This window comes from Leptidea sinapis, chromosome 12 (assembly GCF_905404315.1).
Source record: "Leptidea sinapis chromosome 12, ilLepSina1.1, whole genome shotgun sequence".
Taxonomy (NCBI): Eukaryota; Metazoa; Arthropoda; class Insecta; order Lepidoptera; family Pieridae; genus Leptidea; species Leptidea sinapis.
The window spans coordinates 5323666-5349487 of NC_066276.1; the positions used below are offsets into that span (position 1 = coordinate 5323666).

General features: G+C 34.5%; 1 protein-coding gene across 4 annotated transcripts in view; it reads right to left on the reverse strand.

Moving 5' to 3' along the window:
* Positions 1-25543, reverse strand: part of LOC126967164 (fatty-acid amide hydrolase 2-B-like) — a 40426-nt gene extending 14883 nt beyond the window's left edge. The window contains exons 1-2 of one of the 4 annotated variants that reach the window (XM_050811627.1): positions 25410-25543; positions 64-246 (exon numbers count right to left, since the gene is read on the reverse strand). In XM_050811627.1, the coding sequence (XP_050667584.1) occupies positions 64-240 (177 nt within the window). In that variant the 5' untranslated portion in view covers positions 241-246; positions 25410-25543. Of the gene's footprint in view, positions 1-63; positions 247-4601; positions 4822-6478; positions 6581-12105; positions 12160-25409 lie in introns of those variants that run through there. The other 3 variants (XM_050811626.1, XM_050811628.1, XM_050811625.1) reach the window with 3 other exon arrangements.
* Positions 25544-25822: the final 279 nt, after the last annotated feature.

Here is a 25822-nt window from a genome sequence, read left to right on the forward strand (position 1 = left end):
TGGTAGTATCACGTTACGCCCACGGACATGTTATAAATGGCTGAAAAGAAAAAGGAAAATTACCTCTTTATTTCTTATCATCCTCGATAATGTGGTTGCTGAATGGAATAGTATTGGATTTGTTGGTGGCGGGCATTTTTTATTCCTTTTAATATTCAAAAAGAAGGTAAGAGGATGAACTATTATTGCAAGTAACGACACCAGGAACCTCAAAAACCATCGCATGAAGCTGTTCAACATGACGACCTGGAAAAAAAAATTAATAATTAGCATTCATAAATAAATTAACTTGGCTACATTATATGAAAACGGTTTTTTTATGTAATAAGAGGACAAACGAGCTACTGGTCTCGCAAGAACAGTGGAATGTCAAGAGTCAAGAGAACGGTTCTGGTGATTCTGGAGTTCTGACATAATATAATATTTTCCTATTATCGTGCGCAAAGTTCAATTTTGCGCATGCATTTGCGTTCGCAAAGTACCATTTTCCCATACATTGACAAGAGCGTGCGGGAATGTTTGAAAATAATTATAGTGGTCGAACTTTGCGCAACTTAAAGCTCTGTTCAAACTGAGTCTACTATCGCGCGGGAGGTGGGACGGAAGTCGCTCGCGCCGATTGGTCAACTACCTTGTATGGACGTGTTCAAATTGACGCGAGTAGTCGCCCAAGTTGAAGCGAAACAAGAGCGGGACGCCCGGCGGGATTGTTTAACCTCACAATGCATGATGTTTCTCCACTGAAGAACCAAAAATGACACGCGGGAAGTCGCGTCAGTTTGAGAGGCTAAGCGAGCGAGCGAATTGCTCTAAAGCGCGTCCCGCGCGTTATTCCCCTCAGTTTGAACAGAGCTTTATAAGAAAAATAGTATACGATACTCGTGCGCACGTCGGTCATCATACACTCGCTTCGCTCGTGCGGGAACGACCTACTTTGCGCACTTGTATCGTTATGTACTATATCTTCATAATATCCGTGTCAGAATAAAACATCTTTGAAGTAACTACGTAAGAGTTAAGTAAGACTATAAACTAATTATGTTATAAAGCGTTTGTTAACAATATCGCAGTTTTTATAACTGTATTTCTAACACTTATAATAAATTATTATTATATGTAGTAAAAACTATAACATAGTGAAAGTGTACCGACAATATTGGCAGAATATCCGTGTTGGATAGCTCGTGGATCAGTTGAATGAAATAGCTGCCAGATGTTTACAGGCGAATTAAATGGGTTTCTAGTAGTACACAAATAAAATTTGAACACAAAATTTTATGAACGATGCGGGACTCGAACCCACGACCTCTCGCGTTCCGTGCGAATGCTGTGAATGTGTAAACATTACTGTGTTTCGGTCTGAAGGGCGCCGTTGCTAGTGAAATAACTGGGCAAATGAGACTTAACATCTTATGTTTCAAGGTGACGAGCCCAGTTGTAGTGCCGCTCAGAATTTTTGGGTTTTTCAATAATCCTGAGCGGTACTGCATTGTAATGGGTAGGGCGTATCAATCACCATCAGCTGAACGTCCTGATCGACACGTCCCTTATTGTCATAAAAAAAATCAGTTTAGTATAGTCGAACAACAGCCAACATGTAAAATCACTTCTACGAGTTTCATATTTTCGGTAAATAGTAATTATTATTTCATCTCTACAATGTAATTTTGGATATAAAGTTATGAAGAAATCGTATTATATCTTATTTTGTATTAATTTGAATGAACACTTTGCTCGTTAATTTTAGATAACTTTGTGAATTAAACCTAAGTTAAGGCGGAGTACAACAAAAAAGGAGAGTTTGAAGCGTAAATTTGTATGGAATTGTGGGTCTAGTGTTATTAATAAGTATAAATATATTCAAATTCAAATATTTTTATTCAAAATGGGATATGACACCACCCATTCCAAAATGAATGGCTCAGGCCTGAGAAGAACGGGCGCTACAAACTAAGCGGGCTTTTTTTTCATCAAAAAACATGTTTACAAAGTAACATTGTACAATTAAACTTATTATTTGATAGCCTGAGGGCAGTCGCTCCATTACCATTTTGTAGTATCATTAAGAAAGTCATTTATGTTATAGTAACCTTTACCACACAAACGTTTTTTAACAATTCTTTTGAATAACGTAATACTTTTGTTTTGAACATTATCTGGGATCCTGTTGTAGAAGCATATTATACATCGCCCCGACAGTGACGGTAAAGAAACAAAAGAGTGACTATAGTCCAATAGTTAATATATGGCGTACAGAGAAACAGCTTTCCTTTTTTCCGTTTCCGTTTCTTGGGATCTATATTGCGAAAAGCTTGGCACCTTTCGTAGGCCTACCCAAAGCAAGTTACATAAATAAATGACTATTACCCAGTACCTTTAATGTTAATGAAATACTATTATTTGTATGTGCTACCGGTACAAAATAAAGTTCAGTTTCCATTCTCGATAATTCATTCAAAATGACCCTCTATCGCTATATCCAAAAGTCAAAATCTTATGTTCATATGTAATCTGTGAAAGTGGTTATTTTTTTAAATTTTAGCAAAAATAATGGATTTAAAACATTAATTAATAGCTTTTATTAGTGTTATTCATTGCGTGTGTGTTCCTAAAATAGCTATAAATGATGAAAACAAATCTAAAATGTGTGATTGTCCGAAAATAAATGAATTTCATTCAAGGTCGTGTTTGTTTGCAATTTAAGACAAGTAAGGAAAAATAGACTATACGTCAAATATTTACACGGGCAAGCGCGAGACTGAATGGCGTAACTTGGCCGAAACTCCGAACAACATGTACAAGATGATCCGTTTAGTTTTAGAAAATGTAATATGATAATTTGGAAAAAACTAGCATTATCTTTAGTAAAAAATAAGAACAGAAAATAATATTGTATCATCATCACCATTATCATCAGCTGAAAGACGTCCACAGCTGGACAAAGGCCTCCCACAAAGATTTCCACGATGATCGGTCCTGCGCTGTCTTCGAACAACTTATTCCGAAGATCTTGACCAGATTTCGATGATTCTTTTTTAATTGGAAAGGATATATACTTCAAATGTAGTTTGGTTAGGTTCTGATTATGGGATCCATGACAAAGTAATGAGACTCTTCAATTGTTAGGAGCAAATTAACGATACTCGGCCGAATATTTTTTATGCTATCCTGTTATTTGAATCACCTATCGTAACGTCGTTATAGTCAAGTATTTGTCGTAGTCGAATATGATAATCAATAGAACTCCTTAACTCCGCCTCCATGAGGGTTCATTTCGCTCGGTTGGGTTAAACACAAGTTTGTGCAATACCAACAAGAGTCAGTAAAATTTTATAGAATATTATTGTAAAATTGTTCTAGTCATAAAAAGACATTTCAAAAATTGCAAACGTATATACTCGCAGCGAATTTCAGTACCTATTCTAGAAGGAAGTTTGATTAGTATTCATTTGACGCACCTTATGAGCAGCCTAGCGAAACTCTCTAAGATCAAAGCGATTCACTGGATTGTATGAAGCGTGCAGTCATTGATAAATTGACAGATGACGGCTATTATCTTGTAAAAAACGGAGATAGCAGAATACCACTACGTTTTAAGCAACTGTTCGCTTTCAAACTTAGCAGGATTATACTTCGGCGTCAATCGCCATACTGTAACAATTACTACTATTTCAAACTTATATCAAATCACTGCACGTTTCATACTAAAATAAATTTGAATTTTTTCTTACATCCTTGCTTAGTAGTAAAATAATACAATCGTAATTTATATTCAACATAAATACGCATACTGAATCTGTTTAGTTATCTGATGTGTAGTAGCATTATTATATTATGATTGTTTAACTCGAAACTGATGTAGAAATAATTATAACAACAGATAAACTTTATACGAACGGAACTGATAACTCCATTAGTTATTTTTATAGTGAATAGAGTAATAGACAAATTCATTCGTTTATTAAATTAAATAAACTTTTATATAAAATACATGCAAACCAGCGGAGAAATGGACACTTATTAGCTTAGATCATTTATACGTCTAGATAGACTATGACAGCTGTGAAAACGTCGAATAAAATTGTGTTTAGAACTAGTCCCCCGTCCAATCTCCATTAAATGTCTCCTCTCCCTAGTTTACACTCATTTTGTAAATATTTTGTGTAAATATATCAAAATAAATGAGATTAAGTTGTAAATATCATTAAGTACTCAAATTAATTAATAATTTAAGTAATTCTATCTGTGTACGTCCTTTATAGTCTGTAACAGCATGTATATTATTTGTTTCAGATACTATAAGAAAATAAAACTTTATATAATCTTAACACCGATCATTACCGTCAAACTTAAGAGAGACATACTCAAAGCTTGGTAGTCTACTTTAGCGTGATACTGGCAAATCTGTGGTGTGTCTTCCACAGAAGCCACAGTGGGAAGAAAAAAAAACAAATCGCGATTGTAAGACGTAGCTTGTCACGCACACTAAACTAATATTCCTGGTTTTATCGGTTGTCTAACAGCAAGAGACTCTGTCTAGACGTATCAATTATCTAAGCTTATTTGTATTTTACTAAAAACTTAATAAATTTGAATATTACCTTCACAGACAATAGTGTCACCAACAATTGAAATAAATCACAAACAAAATCCAGCACGAGACCAACACACTTTGATAGTAACGGTGAGGAAAACACTTGATAATTATTTAATAGTATTTCGACCAAAACAAAGGTTTGATACACACATGTACTTATAATCACTAAAACAACGCGCGTAAATATATTAAACGTCATATTAGACATGTAATTACCTTCACAACTGAGGGGTTAAGTCAAATGGAAGATTTACCGAAATATTGATGGACAACCATTGGTAACATGTCGTCTGTGACTCACAGATGGGCTACAACGAAACGGTCGATAAATGTTATCTGTGTACGCTTTAATTATGTATTACAATAATAATTTATATATAAATTTATCACGCATATTGCTTGGTAATTATTGTATATTATATAATGATATGTCTATCACAATACTATCTTTACTTATTTTAAACTAGCTGACCGCTGAAACGCTGTTTTGTCAATAGAAAAAATTATGTATTTTATGAGTTAAAAATGAAACAAAAACGTATTTCTGAATTATAATATTATTATGTAGTAGTAAAATGTATCGTATTTGTGGAAACAGAATATATTACCGCTTTATAATTGCCAATTTTTCAAAGTATTAAAATTGATATAGTAAGATTTTCTTAAGAGATAGACATATGGCATCGAGGACTTTTCTGTAGGCCTATATAAGATACACAATTCCATAATACATTGTTTTGTTATATCTCAAAGACAGCGTTTTCGTTGAAAGCTCTCAGACATTTTGTCTGAATATGCTATACCTACTAAATTTTGCAATTCAGCAATGAATGTTAGCATAATATTGAAATTTGATAACAGATAGTTTGAAATTCTGCCACAGATCGCACCCTTACTGTAAGTCGTTATGGAGTTCCATTGATCATTACGTATCCATATTCGATTCAATTACTTGACCATAACCGACGTGACGGTAGGTGACTCAAATATTCGGTTAGCATATAAAATATTCGGCTAATTTGTCTTAGATCCCATAGTCAGAACCTCACCGAACTCTCATCAAACTTCGCTTGAAGAACATCAATTCCAATAAAAAAAAAGAATCATTGAAATCGGTTCGCGTGATATTCGTCCATTTGTCGCGCACATACTTAATGCAAATTTAAGACTATTATGGTTACTATTATTTCTCATGGATGCCACTATCACATCCGAACCAAATTTCAATGGTAGTCCCAACCCACAGGAAGCTTTCAAACAAAAAAATAATCATCAACATCAGTTCACCCAGTTGAAAGTTCTGACGTAACAACCATAAAAAAATACCATCGAATTGAGCACCTCCTCTTTTTTTGAAGTCGGTTAAAGAGGAATTTATTTTCTCAAAATTGATTCATTTAGAATTCTTTTTGATGTCAGTTCGAACACTACCACCTCGGAAACAAATGGTGCTTTGAGAGAAGAAACTGCGCGCAAATTGAGTTTATAACTTACAGAAGTATAAATTTTTTTGAAGGGTTTTGGCGTCAGACTCAGGTTGTGGCGTCATTCACGTTCATGGCTGTGAGTTGAACAAAGCATACAAGACTTTATGACGATGCGTCACCCGAACGGTTGGCTCAGCACTGGCACGGAACGCCAGAGGTCGTGGGTTCGAGCCCCGCATCTTTCATAAAGTATTGTTTTGAAATTTTATTTTTAGTATTTTCTTCTATTAAATAGAATACTTTTTTAAGGGATTGTTGTTAGATTAAACTGTATTTACACCCGTTTTAACCTTTTAAAAAGTATTTTATTTAAACAAAGATTTTTTCATTAAAATTGTGTTCTTCAGCAATAATAGTAATAAAAAAATTATTCTAATTTTGAATGTTTACTCACAGTTATATAGTTACGATACTTTTATTATTTTCGGACTTCAAAAGCGTTTTGTATCACAAAAAACCATCCATATAGTCTGTAAATTTACTGAGAAGAATGTTACTTTGTATAACGTGATGCTACAGACTAGTCGCGATAAAAACTACAGATATTGAATTATTGAGTAATTATTAATGTGTCCAAATGATACGTCTAATGATAAATGGTGATAATGAATTAATTAATAAACGTTAAAATATATATCAGCACGTATGTTTTGAATTGACAGTACCTAAGTAATACCTACTTGTAAAGTTGTTTGATATTTATTACAAGACTAGTTGACTCAGCAAACGTTGTATTGCCATATAAAGTAATAAGAAAATTAATAAATAAAATTTTTGGGGCATAAAAAATAGATGACGACCGATTCTCAGACTATATAATATTTAGATTATATAGTTATTTTATAATTGTCGAGGCTAATCATTTACGGGTGTGCAAAATAGATGTCATCGGGGAACAGCTGTTATATTTCTGAAGGTTGGCCAAGAAGTGCTTAGTATCATTTAGGAAGAAAGATGTATAAAATCTAATCTCTCTGGACTACCACAAATAATTCAAGACCAAAGTTAGGCAAATCGGTCCAGCCGTTCTCGAGTTTTAGCGAGACTAACGAACAACAATTCATTTTTATATATATATATAGATTAATATTTGTTATATTGGGATATATTTAAATCAAAAAAAGTGTGTGTGTCAGCTCCGACGCACGACTGGAGTTTACTCCTCAAGAACGATTGTCTTTGAACAGGTACAGGAACAAAATCAAGTCCAATGGAGTCGGTTACAAACAGACATACAGCAGAAGCTAAATAATTATGTGCATAGCTCATATAAATTTGTATGAACTATATTGATAAATCAATATTTAATAAATACAAACACACATGTTTATATATACAATACATGTCATATTAATGTATGAATTGTAACTTACTTAGTACCCACGTGCTTATCAGATTTTCCGGCACTATTATTTATACCAATTTCTTCCATAATTTAAAGAATTTTTCACTTAAATTTATGAAAGTATAATAATAAATCAATTTCAATAATATAATACATTTTCAAAATATAAGAAAAGAAAAATGATGTTTGCTATCCTTATCACTGCAATACAACTTAATATACGGACCGAGCGTCTAGACTGTCACACCAACTGAAAAGTGAAAGGTGCGCGAGAAATGATCCCATTTGATGAGTAGGTTTTACTCTCCATATTTTTCTCATACCGGGCGCCATATACATGAAAATCGAAACTTAAGGAGTTACTCCAAAATAAGGTATACAGGCTGCAGGAGGCCTTCACCCATTCTGTGGTTCCAGTCGATTAAATAAACATTAAGTGACTAATAAGATACATAATAGCTTTAAGGATAAATATATACACTTTTGTAATAAAGTCCCGGCCACTGTTCAGGCATTATCTACAAATTCATTTAAATGTTTTATTAAAAAATGGCTCTGTCGTAAATCCTATTCCTCCATAGCTGAATAGCATTACTTCATTAGTTAACAATACTTCAAGCCAGCCCATATAGCTCGTATTGTCGGGGATCTCTGGTCTGGCGCACACTGGGAGATACTTCAGCTCGATCCATCTGACCACGTGTGACGCAGAGTAACTCGAATTGTCGGGACCCAGTGGTCTGAGAACGGCTCGATCACTTGGCGTTCCGTAGAGACGTCGGTTCATTGTGTGTCTCCTACTTTATTTATCAGGAAGACTGTTCCGAAGAGCTGTTTAACTTGATTCCTACCGCCAATTCCACCCTCGCACGACACGTCATAAACTACGATATCATCACCACCATCTGGTTGACTGTGGTTCTTCCGCAGTTCGGTTTTAAAGGAACAAAGTTTTCTTCCACGTACAAGCAAACTATGGAATGAGCTTCCTCGTGCGGTTTTTCCCGTGACGATTCCTTCGAAAAAGCGCGTATTCCGGCATAGGCCGGCAACGCTCCTGTGATTCCTCTGGATTTGCAAGTAAATGTGGGAGGCGTGACGTGATCATTAAGCGATCAGTAGATCTACTCTAATTCATCGAAAAACGAAGTTTCGATTGAAGTTTCGGATGTTTTCTACAACATTCGTTTCAAAGTTTCGTCCCGTACGTCATTGCTTGACATTTCGAATTTATAAACCTTCTCTAATTCATTTACGTTCCGAACGAATATTATGAAGATGACAGCTGTTTGTTCGGAAATTTAACATCAATTTGACACAAAAATGTTTGTATTTTGTTGCAAATTGCCTTGAAATGTGAAACCATTTCAATATATATCTTTATACTTTCTAACAGTTATACTAATGCAGTTCATGCTCTTAGCAGAACTTCGTTTTTCGACCTTCTGAAGTACATTTTGACATGTTTACATTGCGTCTGTAAAACAGATATTTCTGGTTGTCATTAGTTTCTACCCAACGTTGGCATGAAAAAAATCTCTTCAAATTAGCTGGATTAAAATAATGTTCATTCCAATCATTCACCATTCGTTCACGAATATTGTCTATGGTTCCGAACATCGTCGATGTGTCCGAACATAGGGTAGGGTCACTATCGAAACTTCGTTTAAATTTCGTTCGTTTACGAAGTTTCGTTTCGGAGAAAGAGAGTAGACTCCCAGGTTACCCATACCCTCGTTTGTCCTTCTCTTCCTTAAAAATACCTTTTTGTTGTTTTAATATAGCAGTGAAATGAAAAAGAAAAGTGTTTATTTGGTACGTATAGTACACATACATATACAAATAACTTAAAATAAAACTTATAAAGGAGACAAATAATAAACAAACAAAATCTGAAAGAATACCACCTATACGTCACAAAAATGGTCCCAACTCAGCATGTTTGCTGGTGTTAAAACCAACGCTGGTCTTCCGTAGGGCCATTTGGTGATGTCATGCTAAATATAATTACAAAAGTAAATTTAGTAGCTAAATTAACAAAAGTTATGTTAATTAACGTAAAGAGAAATTAATACTTAACTAAGAACTTATAGAACTATAAAAGGATTGAAATGGCGATTAGATGGGCAGGACACACCTTGAGAAGCAATATAGGAAAATGGACAAAAAATATTATAGATTGGTATCCACAACAAGGGAAAAGGAATCAAGGAAGACAATCCATTCGATGGGAAAATTAAATAATTTTCTGGTGTGAAAAAAAAAAGTGACTGGACCAACTTGGAGACGATCTGCTCTGGACAGATCACAATGGAAAATTCTGGAGGAGGCCTGTGTCGGAAGACAAGCGAACGATGTAGAAGATTAATAATATCACTTGTCTCGTGCCAGATTTTGGCGAGACAACACGTCCTGAGGATGCCTCGTGTAGAAGCGAAACACGTGTCGAATTGTTTAAAGACAAATATTGGCGGAATTAACACTAAAGAAAACTCAAATCATTTGGATAATATCACTTAGATTAGAATATAAATTAGATTAGTGTATTACTTAGATTAGATTATTACTTAGCTTAGAATATTACTTAAAAGGCATAAAAGGCATTTATTTTCTCAAAATTGATTCCTTTAGAATTCTTTTTGATGTCATTTCTTATACTACTAGATACTTCTACCACTTCGGAAACAAATGGCGCTCTGAGAGAGAAGAAGCGGCGCAAGAAACTCTCCCAGCATTCTTTTTTTTGCGCTCATTTCAATAAAAATATACAATATTGTACAGTCATTTCTGTCGCTATAAAATAATCACAATCTAGTCCCAGGCTGTCCAATCATTTAGATATTCAGCAGTGGAGTAATAGGATTTACGACAGAGCCATTTTTTTATAAAACATTTAAATTTATTTATAGATAATGCCTGAACCGTGGCTGGGACTTTATTATAGAAGTGTATACATTTACCCTTAAAGCTAATATGTATCTTATGAAGCCTACTAGAATTAGTTACAAGCAATACCTTATTTCTAGTGTTATAATAATGAAAATCACTATTAAGAGCAAAAAGGTGACGATTTTTGTAAACATATATTAAATTTTCATAAATGTACTGACAATGAACAGTCATAATATTTATATCTTTAAATTTTTCTTTGAGAGACTGTCCATAACCAAGCTGAAATATAGCACGAACAGCTCTCTTTTGCAGTGCAAACACTATATCAATGTCAGCAGCATGACCCCATAGTAATATACCGTACGTCATGATGCTGTGAAAATAACTAAAGTACACTAATCTAGCGGTCGCAACATTCGTGTACTCTCTAATCTTTCTAACTGTATATGCCGCAGAGCTGAGTCTATCTGCTAGATGGGTAATATGTGGACCCCACTGAAGCTTTTTATCTAACGTGATACCCAAGAAGACCGTAGTGTCCACAAGTTCCAACGTCTGGTCATTTATAAGTACGTTGGTTTGTACCTCCGCTGTGTTTGGTGTAATGAACCGTAAACACTTTGTTTTTTTACTGTTTAAGTGCAGATTATTCGTCTCAAACCAACGCACTATCTTTGAGAGTGCATTGCTTACCTCGTCATCAATATCCGCACGTCGCTTCACTTTAAAAATAAGTGAAGTATCATCAGCAAACAATACAATCACAAAATACAATCACAATCACAAACAACAAATTAGATTAGATTATTACTTAACTTAGAATATTACTTAGATTAGAATATAAATTAGATTAGAATATTACTTAGATTAGATTAATACTTAGATTAAATATATATTGTACTAATATTAACATTGTTTGAAATAAAGGCTTATTCATTCATTCATTCAAGAACTTATAGCATTTCGTTAAACATAGTACATAATTGTCAACCAAGCCAGTTAAAAACAGCTATTTTCCATTGGAGAGGCGCAATCATCGTAAGTTTCCGCGATCGTTCCTAAATAGCAACTTTGATCTTTACTCGATAATATATATAGTTATGTTTTATATACGGACATGGAAATTATTAATATATATTAATAAAATATAAACAAATCATTTTGACACATTTGGAGATATTTTTAGATAAGTTGCATTTAAAAATGACGCTCTAATTGCATATTATGGTCTTATACTTGAAGAACTATTCAAGCCTTTAAGCAAAGCATATTTTTATCCGCTGATAAGTAATCTTTTTATTTTATGAAAATAAGGGACGAGACGAACAGGACGTTCAGCTGATGGTACGTATAATTGTTACGCCGTGCCCATTAGAATGCAGTGCCGCACAGGATTCTTAAAAGACCCAAAAAATTCTGTGCGGCACTACGACTGCGTTCGTCACCTTGAGACATAAGATGTTAAGTCTCATTTGCCCAGTAACTTCACTAGCTACGGCGCCCTTCCGACCGAAACACAGTAATGCTTACAGATAACTGCTTCACGGCAGAAATAGGCGCCGTTGTGGTATCCATAATCTAGCCGGCATCCTGTGCCAAGGAGCCTCCCACTAGTAAATTTTAATAGGTACATGCGCACATAAAAGTTTATTGTTATTAAAGTGATTTTAAGTAACAAAAACACAAAACTCGTTATCCGTGATATGCGATGCTGTACAGAGCGTCCTCGTATAACCAACTAGCGATAAATTTGGGTGACTGTTTTCTAAAAGCGACGAAATTACCGTAAGTGTTTGTGTGTCAGTGTCGCCTGGCTGCCCCATTACGAATGCCATGCATAATACCAGTGGGAGGCTCCTTTTCACAGGATGCCAGCTAGATTCTGGGTACCACAACGGCGCCTGTTTCTGCTATGAAGCAGTAATCTGTAATGTGTAAACATTACTGTGTTTCGGTCTGAAGGGCGCCGTAGCTAGTGAAATTACTGGGCAAATGAGACTTAACATCTTATCTTATGTCTCAAGGTGACGAGCGCAGTTGTAGTGCCACTCAGAATTTTTGGGTCTTTCAAGAATCCTGAGCGGCACTGAATCGTAATTGGCAGGACGTATCAATTACCATCAGCTGAACGTCCGGCTTGTCTCGTCCCTTATTTGTATAAATAAATACATTCCAGCGGGGTGGGAATAAGAAGTAGTGGTAGAAAAATTTGGAAAACGGTTGATCCTAAAGGCCATCTTCAACTTCCAGGTTCATACCTAATGATTCATATTGGACTTATGACGATTTTGAGCTTCGAGCTCAAAAATATCATTTGTGTTGTTTGAAGAGTTCAACTCTTCGAGGTCAAAAGTCTGGTAAAAGTTTAATAAAACACGATTTTTTCATTGTCAAACGGCAATAACTTTTGAATGAACGAACCGATTTTCACGTGGTTGACGGCATTCGACGCAGTTTTTTGAGAATTATTTATTAATTCTTTAGAATTATCGATAACTCATGGACAAATCAACCGATTTTGACAGGTTTGGTGGCGATCGACATGGTTTGTTGCTGTCAAGAGCCGATTAATTTTTGGAATTCAAAAACTAATCCACATATAAATAAAATTGTTTTCGTAGTTTTTTTTTTTAGATTTTTTAAAATCTACTGATCCGAATTGTATTCAAAATCAAAGTTTGGTCAAGCCCTTTCGAATGGCGCTAACCGCGATGAAATTGGTCGAGCCCTTCCAAACTTATAAGTGGTTTACATACATCCACACACACATAATACTACAGACGTACGGACACCATCGCGGGAATAGCCTGGGATGCTTCATAGGACCTTAAAACGTCGTAGGTAAAATCAATAATTCCCGAATTTTCGAAATTTTTCAACTTTCTTAGCGGGATTTGAAAAATAATTTGCATCGCTTACTTTATTGTTACGTAGCTAATTAGTTTACGTAGGTAGGTACTTATGTAATCGAAATAAGATATTGAAAAACACACTGAAAAGTTTTTCTGAAGCACTTTATTATCCTTTTATTATTTTTATCTTCAATTTGGTTCGAATACAATGACTAATAAAGATAATACAGCAAAAACGATACTTTAGCAATGCAGCGTTTAAGTACATTAGCAATATTCCAACTTCCTTTCTATAGGAAAAACAAGTTTGTAGTAGGTATGCCTCAGACTGTAGCAAGGTGACTCTAATTCAGCACGCGATGTGGAAATTGCACGAACTGTTAGCTAGGAGTCGGCCAGGCATCGTTGCACCACATGTCTTGTGTACTTTACAAAATACTTGCTTCAAAGCCGGAACACTATCCGCTATTTCGTGTCCGCAGGTCGATGTTGTACCTTCATACATGTTTACAATTTCTGCAATCTAACTCAAAGGAAATTTACCTCTATCAACAATACTTGGTAAGATTTCGTTTCGGCAAGGTTTTCTAATGTCAGATATACAACGTGTTACAAAATACGCCGTAAAGAATATAATTAACTAGCTGCCCCGACAAACGTTGTCCTGTAGATAATAAAAAAAATACTGTTTTATAGGAATTTGCCAACAATATTTCAAAACATCAAGAATTATTTTGTAAAAAATGCTCCTTGTTGTTATAATGAAATTGTTTCACAGCGGAACTGTCAAACCATGTGTCACTAAATTCTCTCATAGAAAATATTTCCATACAAAACAAATGTTGAATATAAGAATAATTATGGGTCCCAAATCGAAATAAAAACTATCCTATCTCTCAAGTTGGACCAAACGGCACTCCATGGAGTAATCCCCATTAAAATCTGTTCATTAGTTTAGGAGTCCATCACGGACAAACAACGTGTCACGTAATTTATATATATTAAGATTATCAAAGCCAAAAATTTTGTCAACCCTCGTAAGCTGTCATGTCAGGGAAACTACGTACCTATTTCACCTAATAATGGTCTACTTTAATAGTTTTTATATTTTTCATTCATAAATGTTTGCTAGCTCAATACAAGGATGTCATTATACTCAAGTACTGGCTTCAAAAAATGTCAAGTTGGAAAAAATGGTTATGTGAAGGACAGAGTGTATTTTTCCGATTGCCCAACGGTTGCAGAGATGGAATAGCGTGTTGGATGGGTTGTCGCACCAATTACACCGACGATGGTGCGAAATACCACACAAGCCATATCCCGACGAGCTAGGTTGTGTATTGAACAAGGCGGAGCACACTTTGATGAAAAAGTGGTCGTTTAGGTTGTTTCGACCTCACCTAAGTCTTTTAAAATTTTCGTCGTTCCGCGAATTAGGTAGAAATGTAGGCATATTCTGCGTAGTTCCCTTTAATTTTACTGAAATAGGGTTTGCATATCAGTAAAAATAATAATATTTTTTATTTCTTTGGGGTATGTTATACAGCGATACTTCGGTTCTTAAATATTGTGAATGGACTCGATTGAAGACCCCATTTGACATCCTATCGGCTTTACGGGTAGTTTTGTAACACCCTGTATAGGCTGATAGATGTGCGTGTTTTGTTTTTTTCTGATTTTTTTTGTATGTCATCGTCGAGCGTCTGTGGGTCAAAGGCTAGTGTGGTTGAGTCGCAACCGCCGGTTCAATACGAGCCAAATAACAATGTATTCAATTTATACAAATTCAAATGTATGTTTAAATTCATATTAACGATCGTACTGTGAAGTGAAGGAAACATCGCGAGGAGACCTACACATACCTTTAAAAACTTACACCTGTGAAAAATTTCAATATTTGATTGAATAAACAGTACCGGACCAGCTTGGATGACTTTAAAGTCTAGGCTGAAAAGGGCTCGAAGTTCGAACTGTTTTCAGGAAAAATAGGCGCACAGTACACGTAGAGTTAAAAAAGGATCCATTCTAGAACCCGTCCAAATAAGGAGGTAACCTACCTGGACTAACATAAAACTGTCCGTATCTAAAATTTAATATAATATACATTATTGGTACTATAACTTCTTCATAGAGTGAGTTTAGATACGATACCAGGTACCAGAGCATCAAAACTAAACAGTATATCTACAATTTACCAGCTGTCCGTTGATGTATACCTACGACCACTGATGAGGCACCCGCGTTGATATCCATCAATGAACAACGAAAATAGCCATCGACCACTTGATTTGATTTCATTTACCATTTCGAATCAAACTATAATGTTATTCTAAACAATATGTCATGTTTTTAAAGTGATAACCCTCACTTCTAGGATTAATACACAAATAAAATTTGAAAAACAACATTTTATGAACGATGCGGGATTCGAACCCACGACCTCAACCCACGACCGAAGCCACAACCTGAGAGTTGAACAAAGCAAACAGAATTTTATAACAAAGCGGTACTCGAACGGTTAGCTCGGTTGGTTAGAACACCGGCACGGAACGCCGGAGGTCGTGGGTTCGAATCCCGCATCGTTCATAAAACTTTGTTTTTCAAATTTTATTTGTGTATAATGTTATTTTTGCCCTGACAGAGCGCGCTTTCTTACCTTACTTGCGTTAGGTAAATAGCCAAGCGTGACAACTAAGTCCCAATCATGATTTACAAAAAAAAAGTGCTAAAGAATATTTCAGTCCAAAATTAAATAAATATTAAATAAATACTGCGTATGTATCGGATACTTAATCAGAATGCTTAAGTAATAAATTCCGACTATTGCCGATACATCATTTTCTAAGTCAATTTGTGATTGATGATTCATAGCACGCTTTACTTTATTTATTAGAAATGTTTAACATCCTGTATATTAATATAGTCGGTAAGCTATCGGTGAGATTGACCGAGACATGGATTTTCTTAAGGCGAAGAGTAAGCAGAAAACACGCAAACATGGTGTTTTTAGACAAGTTTTGTGGTGAAAGTAAAGCATTTCGAGCTATGAACACTGATGCTTGCTGTTGGTTATAGTTAACACTGCCGAGCCTTTTTGAACTACCACTTTTCTTTGAAGTTAAACAAGTTATTTGGCATGGCGTGACGCATTTTTTTGGTACTTCTCTCAGAAAAGTTATTCTTATAGCTTTTACTTTTTGGTGAAGGGTTCATTTATTCAGATAAGTAGTGAATAACGAGGATTGTAAGCATATAAACTGTTTTCCACCCAAGAATTTTGAAAATATTGCCTTTGTTACATAGATGGCGGGTCGGCAGCCGTGAACTCATATCGCTCAAGGTCGCTGGCATTTAGTGTCGCCTTAATAAAATAAGCAATTTTCTTAGCATAATCGAACCTGTAGCCCAGTGCCTAAGCCTTTAGTTCAATACGCAGACTTATGCAACTTGATTGGCAGGTGTTTTTTTTTTGTAAAAGTTTGTACAAGAAAAGAAAAGCTGTGTGCACGAGGACTGAACTAGTATTCTACGTAATTTTGATAGCCGTTACTGTGGGAGAAAGTCGAGCATTGTTTGCAAGCAGTGTCGTGAGGTTTTAGTGGCTGTTTTTATTACCTACGCTGTTTCTGTATCTGTCATCTATAGAGCTAGTGGCAAAGAGAAAATGACTTCGTATTGCTTGTCACGAATTATTATTCGTTTTTTTTATATTATTAAGGAACGGGACCAGCAGGATGTACAGCTGATGATAATTGATACGTTATAATGCAGTGCCACTCAGGATTATTGAAAACTCAAAAATTCTGAGCGGCACTACATCTGCCCTCGTCACCTTGAGACATTACTGCTTCAGGAAATAGGTGCCGTTGTGGTACCCATAATTTAGCAGGCATCCTGTGCAAAGGAGCTTCCCACTAGTAAATTATATAGTTTATTATATATACTATAGAAAACCGAACCAATGATCCATTCTAAGTATTAGGCAATGCGGCAGACTTCTCTCATATATTGTGTCGGTACACATCTATTAGTTTAAAAAAAAAGACTTTATTTTAAAATATTCTAAAATGGAATTATCACCGCTAAGTCGAGCAAAAACAAGCGGCTTTTCCGTTACCATTCTTTTTTCGAAGCAGTTCAGGCCTCTTCAACTTCGTAGTGGAAAAAACTAGAAGCCTGAAAGCCTAGTCAAAGTTTCTTAATTTTGTCACTCACTGACCGATCATCAAAGCTCTAAGGCACTTTTAGAAGACATAGAAGCCTCGAATTTAGAATACAATTATTGTTTAGTATATAATTCAATTATTGTTGGGGCAGTAAAGTTCTAGAATGGCGACCGCGTACCGGAAGACGCAGTGTTGGTAGGCCCCCCACAAGATGGACCGACGATCTGGCCAAGATCGCCGGAATACGTTGGATGACAATTCTCATAATGGCCGCCTATCGGCGTGTAGTAGTGTGTGTGCATGGGGCTATGTATTTACACGTTAGTCGGATTGTTTTGGTGCTACACTGTTATGTAAGGTGACACGGAGTCCTTATTTTTTTACTAGTCCGTGTGATTAATATGTTTTTAACCAATCTATATTCGTTTTAATTACTTAGACTACGTTTTACAATTATTAAGTATCGATTATTTTAATTAACGTTTTCTTACTAAAGCAACCTGAGAAAACACAATGGTGGAGAAAAAAACAGCATATTTAAACGTTTTCTAACCAGTCAATCTAACGTACGGCAAGAATCGCGCACCTTTTTTGTAAACCTTTGTATAAAATGTTGGAATTTATTTGTTCAAAACTATACCTACAATATTCAAAGGGATCTTCCTTATACCAGAAATCGAATGAGGCTTGTTGATTTCGTCATTAAGTCGATCGAATTACTCGGTATTTCGTGCTTATGTCTAAATTAAGTCTATCGATTTACGGTCGTTCCCAATATTCAGTCTATCTCCAGATATGGCCTTCTTGAGATAAAAATCGTAACTATCGTTGAATTTTCTGTCCCAATAAACTTATCGACTGTATCTCACCTTATCCGTACACGCTGTCTGTCAATGGGACGACGTTTAGCTTACCAGCGATAGAAGTTTGTATGCAAATTGCAATTCACGCGTTCCAATATAAGGCGATAAGAATGACTTTTTGGGTATATTGGGACAGCTTCAGATCATTGACAGCTAAATACTGACCGTATAAGTTAGTTATATATCTCTATCTGTAGACTAGATATACTAATATTGGGAACGGCAGTTACTCGGTACGCAATAAGTCAATCAATGTGAACTGTTTGTATAATAGTCGAAAAATCGCACAAATCATTCCCATACTACTTGTATGATTTGTGCTTGTGTGTTCTGGAAAGACCTTAAAAATTGAAGTTTTCGTCGCGAATCGAATATTTCAAGCTATTGAAGGAGAATGGTCAGCTTGCATGTATTTTGGGACCCACTGAAAGAGAATAGCGTTACGCTTTTGCACAACAACTTTTGTCTATGACGTTCTATACATATGGACATATCATTCGCAGTCTAATAACGGAACGGCAAAAGTGTGCTTAAAGACAATGTAAGCACACTTTTCTCCTTAGTCGTGTGTCAACTCAACTGTGTGTCAATCTACAAGCCTAAGTGTGCTATAAAAAGTGCATAAATAATACATTAACGACTCTAATAAAAGATAGTGTGACTTATCATCGGTAAGGTTATTTTATTTATTTATGATTGATATGCAAAAAGCGGAAGTAATTTAATAAAACGAATATTTCTTCCACGGACTAGTAAAAAAAGAAGGACTCCGCGCCGTGATATTAGCAATTACAGCACCTTTATGTTAGTGTGTGTGCGGTTACGGGGTATACCAGTTACACAATTTTTTTCTCCCTTAAATAATCATATATCCACAAATACTTTTATATTATTGTTTTTACACTTTTTCACAACGCACGACGGCATTTTTAAAATATTTTATTGCGACGCAAACTGATCTGTCACAGACGATTGCAAATCTCATAATGGCGACCGATCGGCTTGTATTAGTGTAAGTGTATGCGTGGGGCTATGTATTCACACGTTTACCGGCTTGTTTTGGTGCCTCACTGTTATAGAAGGTGACACGGAGTCCTTATTTTTATACCCATCCGTGATTTTTTCATTAAATATGGTACAATATTATTGACAAGTCCCCAGACAAGACTGGCTTGTCAGAATGGGACAGATAACAAAGTAACGGCAGTCTTCAATTCTTAGGAGCAAATTAACTATACTAGGCCGAATGTTTTTTATGCTATCCGGATATGTGAGTCACCTACCGTAACGTCATTATGGTCAAGTTATTGTCGTAGTTGAATATGATGATGATCAATGGAACGACTCGATGACTTACAGTAAGGGTGCGATTTGTGGTAGAATTTCTAACGGTCTGTAATAAAATAACAATGTGCTTAAGTTCATTGCTGAATTACAAAATTACATACTAGTGCTATTTACACATAATTATGGAAGTATCGTTACCTAGTGATAATTGATACTTATTTACATCGCAAATATGTAAAAGCTAATATTTCAGCTTTCCCATACACGAGATAATGAAAGAGAATTGGCGCCAGTTTGAGATGAGATTGAGATTGAGATGTGAAGAAATTTACGAACCAAATAAGCATATTTATATATCACCACTAAAGGATTTAAGTTTTTTGGATTTAACCACATTAAATATTTAACAAAAGCTGTCAAACAAATATAATATATTGATGACCGCTTAAACTTAACATTCAAATAACCAGTTTCTCTAATTATTTTATGTAAAAATATTATATTTGAGTATTAGTTTCTCTCATTAAAGGTTACCTGAACTTATTAAATCCAAATCTCTTTAGGACGTAAAGAAAGTAAAAAATATAAATACAAGCCCATAAATAAACATACAAACTTACCCCTTTATAATATGAGTGTGATTTATGATTAAAAACGTAAAAAACCTCCGACTGAACCGATCGTGATCGGAAAATAGGGACAGGCTGACGAACGTAAAACTTATATCAACCCTCTTTTTCGTATGGATTTAAAAAAATACCTAACTGCTACTCCACTGACGTCACTGTCCAAATCGGGTTCTAACTTCAAAATACGCAGTTGAAACTGAAAGTGCTTACATTGCTGCCTATTGACCAATAATATTTTTAACAACTGGAGTAAACGCAGAAATGTATAGACATAGCAGTGAATGGTTATTATGATGTCATTTGTGGCATGTGCCATATTTCGGCTTTGATTTTGTATGAAGTGAATTGTCTATATGTATAGAACGTCACGGTTACTAACAACCAACTTTATATTAATATTTTCTTTCCTTTGACTCAATGATATTATAGTATTAAAAGAGGTATATATATGTCACTAGCGCACCGAAAACGAATCGCCTAAATGGAGGCAATTGGCCTCTTTGGTCGTAGTCGCTCTCTCGATTCGAAAACGGGACGCACGCGTTTGTTGTTGACAGAATTGCTTACAATTTGATATAGGTACAACAGCGTTATTATTCTAAGGGTACAACATTAAAATGCCGTCTTGTGTTAAGGGAAGATGCACTAATTACGAAGATAAAAAAATTCATAGAATTACATACCACATGCAAATCATGAATTATAACATTTTATTTGATTTCATTATTTCTCTAACAAAATAAATATGACGCCATGACATCGCCGATCGCCGCCAAGCCGATCCAAGCCGAACGCCGCAACGCAACTCGAGTCTCGAGTGCGAACGTAGATAAACGTACAGAAATGATGAAATATTGATGCTGTCTGTTGCGGGATGATCGAGGTAGTATATTTTTGGAAATGATGTTAAAAATGCGTTGTTGCTGTGAATGTAATACGAAATGTAATATTTTTTAATAAACAAGTGCGTATATAGGTAGCTGAACTATCAAACTACAAAAACAAGTTTGAGGGTAGGTAACGGACGAAGACAGTGAGTGCTATTTGCTTACGTAGGTGTTTTTTTTAGTAAAATTGTCCCTTTCGGTATATCCTTTGCTTACTGCAGAAGAATCAATTGATCATTGTCTTCTTTTTTATTATTTTATGTACAAATAACTGATATCACCAATGAGGCTATATATTTTAATCAATATTAAATTATTTTTTTATAAAAACAATGACACTTTATTTACCTAATTTCAATGCAGTTTTAGTACTTTATAACTTTTACTACATGAACACGAGAATGAATCGTATTTTAGGCATAAATGACCGTGTACGGTAAAAATCATATCTGATGAATTATTCTGTATTTTTTCGTTTCAAATACGAAGCAATTAGCAAATTAGATTCATCTCTTTTTCGCTTGCGATAATTGCATTTACTATCCTTCTTTGACGTGTAATCGTAATGTAGTGTGCTATTGCAATGTTAAATTATTCATGTGTGCGTAAGTGTATCATTTACAAACACCGAATGTTGTTAGGTAACATAATATCTATAACTACTTTTAAATATCATTGTTTTGACTCCCATAACCTACAATTTCAATATTTTTTATAATATATTAATTATAACTCTAATTAATAATTCTAACTAATAACCGAATTATAATTTATAATATCTAAAGCAAACGAGGGCTGTTCCTGCTATATATCAGCTTGGTTATAGACAGTCTCTAAAATAAAATTTTAAAGAAATAAATATTGTGACATGAAAATTTAATAAACGTTCACAAAAGTCGTCACCTCTTTGCTCTTAATAGTGATTTTCATTATTATAACACTAGAAATAAGAGATTGCTTGTAACTAATTCTAGTAGGCTTCATAAAATACATAATAGCTTTAAGATTAAATGTATACACTTCTATAATAAAGTCCCAGCCACTGTTCTCTCTTACTCCACAGCTGAATATCTAAATGATCGGACAGCCTGGGACAAGATAGTGATTATTTTATAGCGATAGAAATAACTGTACAATATTGTATATTTTTATTGAAAAGAGCGCAAAAAAAGAATGCTGGGAGAGTTTCTTGCGCCGCTTCTTTTTCTCAGAGCACCATTTGTTTCCGAAGCGGTAGTAGTATCTAGTATATTAGAAATTACATCAAAAAGAATTCTAAAGGAATCAATTTTGAGAAAATAAATGGCTTTTGTGCCTTTTATCAACGTGCCTTTGTAGGATGCTACGCTATTATTATGTGGGTCCATTTCTGCCTTAATCATATATAGTGTCTACATATTTTAATATCTTAATTAAATTAGAAATTAAATTTTAATATCTACATAAGTACCTACAGTCAAAAGATGTAATTTGTAACCGATTCCACAGCGAGTTCAAAAATTTAGGTCGCCATTTGCATTCATGAATACACCGGAGTCGTTTCGCAGACATGGCCGAGTTATCACTTATTTTATGACTGTCATTCAGAAACAAGTCTCAGATGAGTTCATTACTGATCTGACTTACGGCCGTTTTCTATAACGTATCTCTAGTTACGGATAGATTGCTATCACCGTTTAATGACAAGATCTTATCTATCCATATTTATGTCCAATATAGTTTGTTAATAGTTATAATCCAACGCTATCTGTCGGTAAGTTTTTGAAATGTAAATAAATGTATAAGGATAGATTTTTCTACCCTTACGGCCGTTCCCAATATTCAGTCTATCTCTTACTTGAGATAAAAATCGTAGCTATCGTTGACTTTTCTGTTCCAATAAATTTATCGACGGTAACTCACCTTATCCGTACACGCCAATGGGACAGCGTATAAGCAGCATAGAATTTTGTATGGAAATTGCAATTCACGCGTCCCAATATAAGGCGATAAGAATGATTTATCGAGTATATTGGGACAGCTGCAGATTATTGACAGCTAATTACTGACAGTAGAAGGTAGTTATTTATCTCTATCTGTAGATAGTATATTGGGAACGGCCGTTAGTAAGTTAAATTAAGGATAGATAGGTTATTGAAAACGGCTGTTAGAACGCCATCTCTTACTAAAGTACCTATAAATTAAGCAAGACATCGAAATAAGCGATGGATAATTTTGCTGTTTGATTGTCTTGCCTGTTTGTTTCATGTATGCATGTTTTCTCTCATCCCCGTTTGTCTGTCTGTCATTCCGTAAGCATGTTTTTCGGAATCACGTTGAAGGAGGTTCTACTTTTATTATCATCAAGCTATTTGCGTTGGTTTTGTATTATTAAATTCTTACTTTTATTGAAATTGTCCGAAATTGTCATTAATTGTCCCCCTCTTTCTTTTTTTTAATTAAAATAAGGGACGAGACGAGCAGGATGTTCAGCTGATTGTAATTGATACGCCCTACCCATTACAATGCAGTGCCGCTGAGGATTCTTGAAAAACCCCAAAAATTCTGAACGGCACTACAACTGCGCTCGTCACCTTGAGGCATAAGATGTTAAGTCTCATTTGCCTAGTAATTTTACTAGCTACAACGCCCTTCATGACCGAAACACAATAATGCTTACACATTACTGCTTCACGGCAGGAATAGGTGACGTTGTGGTATCCATTCATCTAGCTAGCCGGCATCTTGTGCAAGGGAGCCACCCACTGGTCTTTCAAGATTCTCTTTCCGGATGACGTGCATGGTTGTATTAAAATCAAAATTCCCAAGTCAAATTAAAAATATGGCCATTTATTCTGCAAATTTAACTCTGCAAAAACATCACAATTATAATATTTGATAAAATTCAAGGCCTCACATCACAATCACACATCAGGAAACATCTAGATGTTGTAAAATTGCATATTTGTCATTGTACAATAATAAACAATTTTTGATGAATGAATTTAAGAAGTTACTAGCTGATGCCCGCGACTTCGTCCGCGTAGATAAAGGGCTTTAAAAAATAATAAGCAAGTTTGGAATTGAAAATTATCTCATGTCCTATTCTAGTTGCGGTTCCCGTTTTCGTTCCCGTTCCCAACATATTATATGAATCTTATATCGAGGAAGATTATGATAAGCTATGGCAAACTAAACCTACTATTGGTAGTTTTTCACAAATCCCACGAGAACGAGATATTTTCGGGATTTTTTTTATGTTTATTTATACTTTTCGCAGTCTAGTCTATCGATGTCCCAAATATCATCAAAACCGGTTCAGTAGCGCAAAAGTGTAATAAACAAACTTTCATTCACATTTATAATATTAGTAGGGATTTATACTATAACAATAATCCGAATCACATTGACAATTCATTATTCGTCATTGCGATACAAGAATGTAAAAAGAGTAAGTTAACGGTACTCCGTGGATTGCACTCCTTGCCCGTAGGTACCTAGCAAGCGCGGCATCATTTCTCCATTATGTACCGGCTTTCTATTTTGCGATCATCTGGTACACCGTACACAACAAATTTCTATTAGATGGCACAATCTTTGCCTTTTCACCATTTAAATTCAAATTGTTTATAATACAATAACGATGCACTTATATCATAATAAAATTATATATACCTAAATGTTTTTAAAGGAATTTTGGAGATAGGTAGGCATCGGATTCGCCAAACATGATATTGATAAAATGTAATGAGATATTTTATCTAAGTGTTTTAAGGTGTGTCAGTAGATATTTTACATATTTTTCACTTAAATGAAATAAATAAATGTTTATTATGTAGGTATTTTAAGAATATAATTAACAATTAATGGTTAAAATTTATTGCTTAAACATTAACTTCTTTTGTAATTAAGATTTTTCAATTATTTACAATGTAAAATAGTCACCGATGCTATTTTTACATTAAGTACAATATATTTTATATTACAAATACATCTAGTGTCTTATTTAATTGCTTAATAAATTTTAAAATTGTTCATTAATTTTATTATTTTAATTTTAAGTTTTTAATTATTTATTCAATTTTAAGTCTCAATTATAATATTTAGTAGTAGCTTATTTGGCTTCAAATTACTTAACAACATAATATGTATATAGTTTTTAATATCTCTTATTAGATGTCATCTTGAGGTCAATTACCTACCTACTAAAAATAGGACTCATTAAATCCGTTAGTAATAAATTATGTTAAAGTATTAGGTAAATGTATGAATTTCTGTGCATACTACATAAAACAATAATTAAATATTGTATTATACAATGATAGGATGTATAAGTATTATTTTTACCTATATTATGTAGTTGATATACACTTTATAAATTTATGAATAAATAATTCTCATTAAATAATTAATAAATCTACTCACGGCAAATCCTTAGATTATTATGGCGATATTAATCCTTTTATTATTAAAGTTCTTCATATAACAGTCAAAGTGAGGACAAACTCACGTCCGCCTACAGAGGGCGTGAGACGCAGACTTCACTGAATAAACCAAAGTGTGTTTCTGACTTGAACGATGATTACTAAAAGGATTTCGCACGCTCGTGTCAAATAATAATATTATTTTAAAGCATATACACAGAATCCTAAATACCTAAAGACTTAAAACTTTATTAATAACGCAGTTTGCTAATAATGTGCTAACATAAACCGGACAGATACGGAAATTGCAATAATAAATCAGTATTTTTTTAAAATATTAATTTGAAACTATTGCGAGTCAGAATGTAATTATTTTTCGTTGTATTTTTTATATTTAAATAGATTTCTATAACA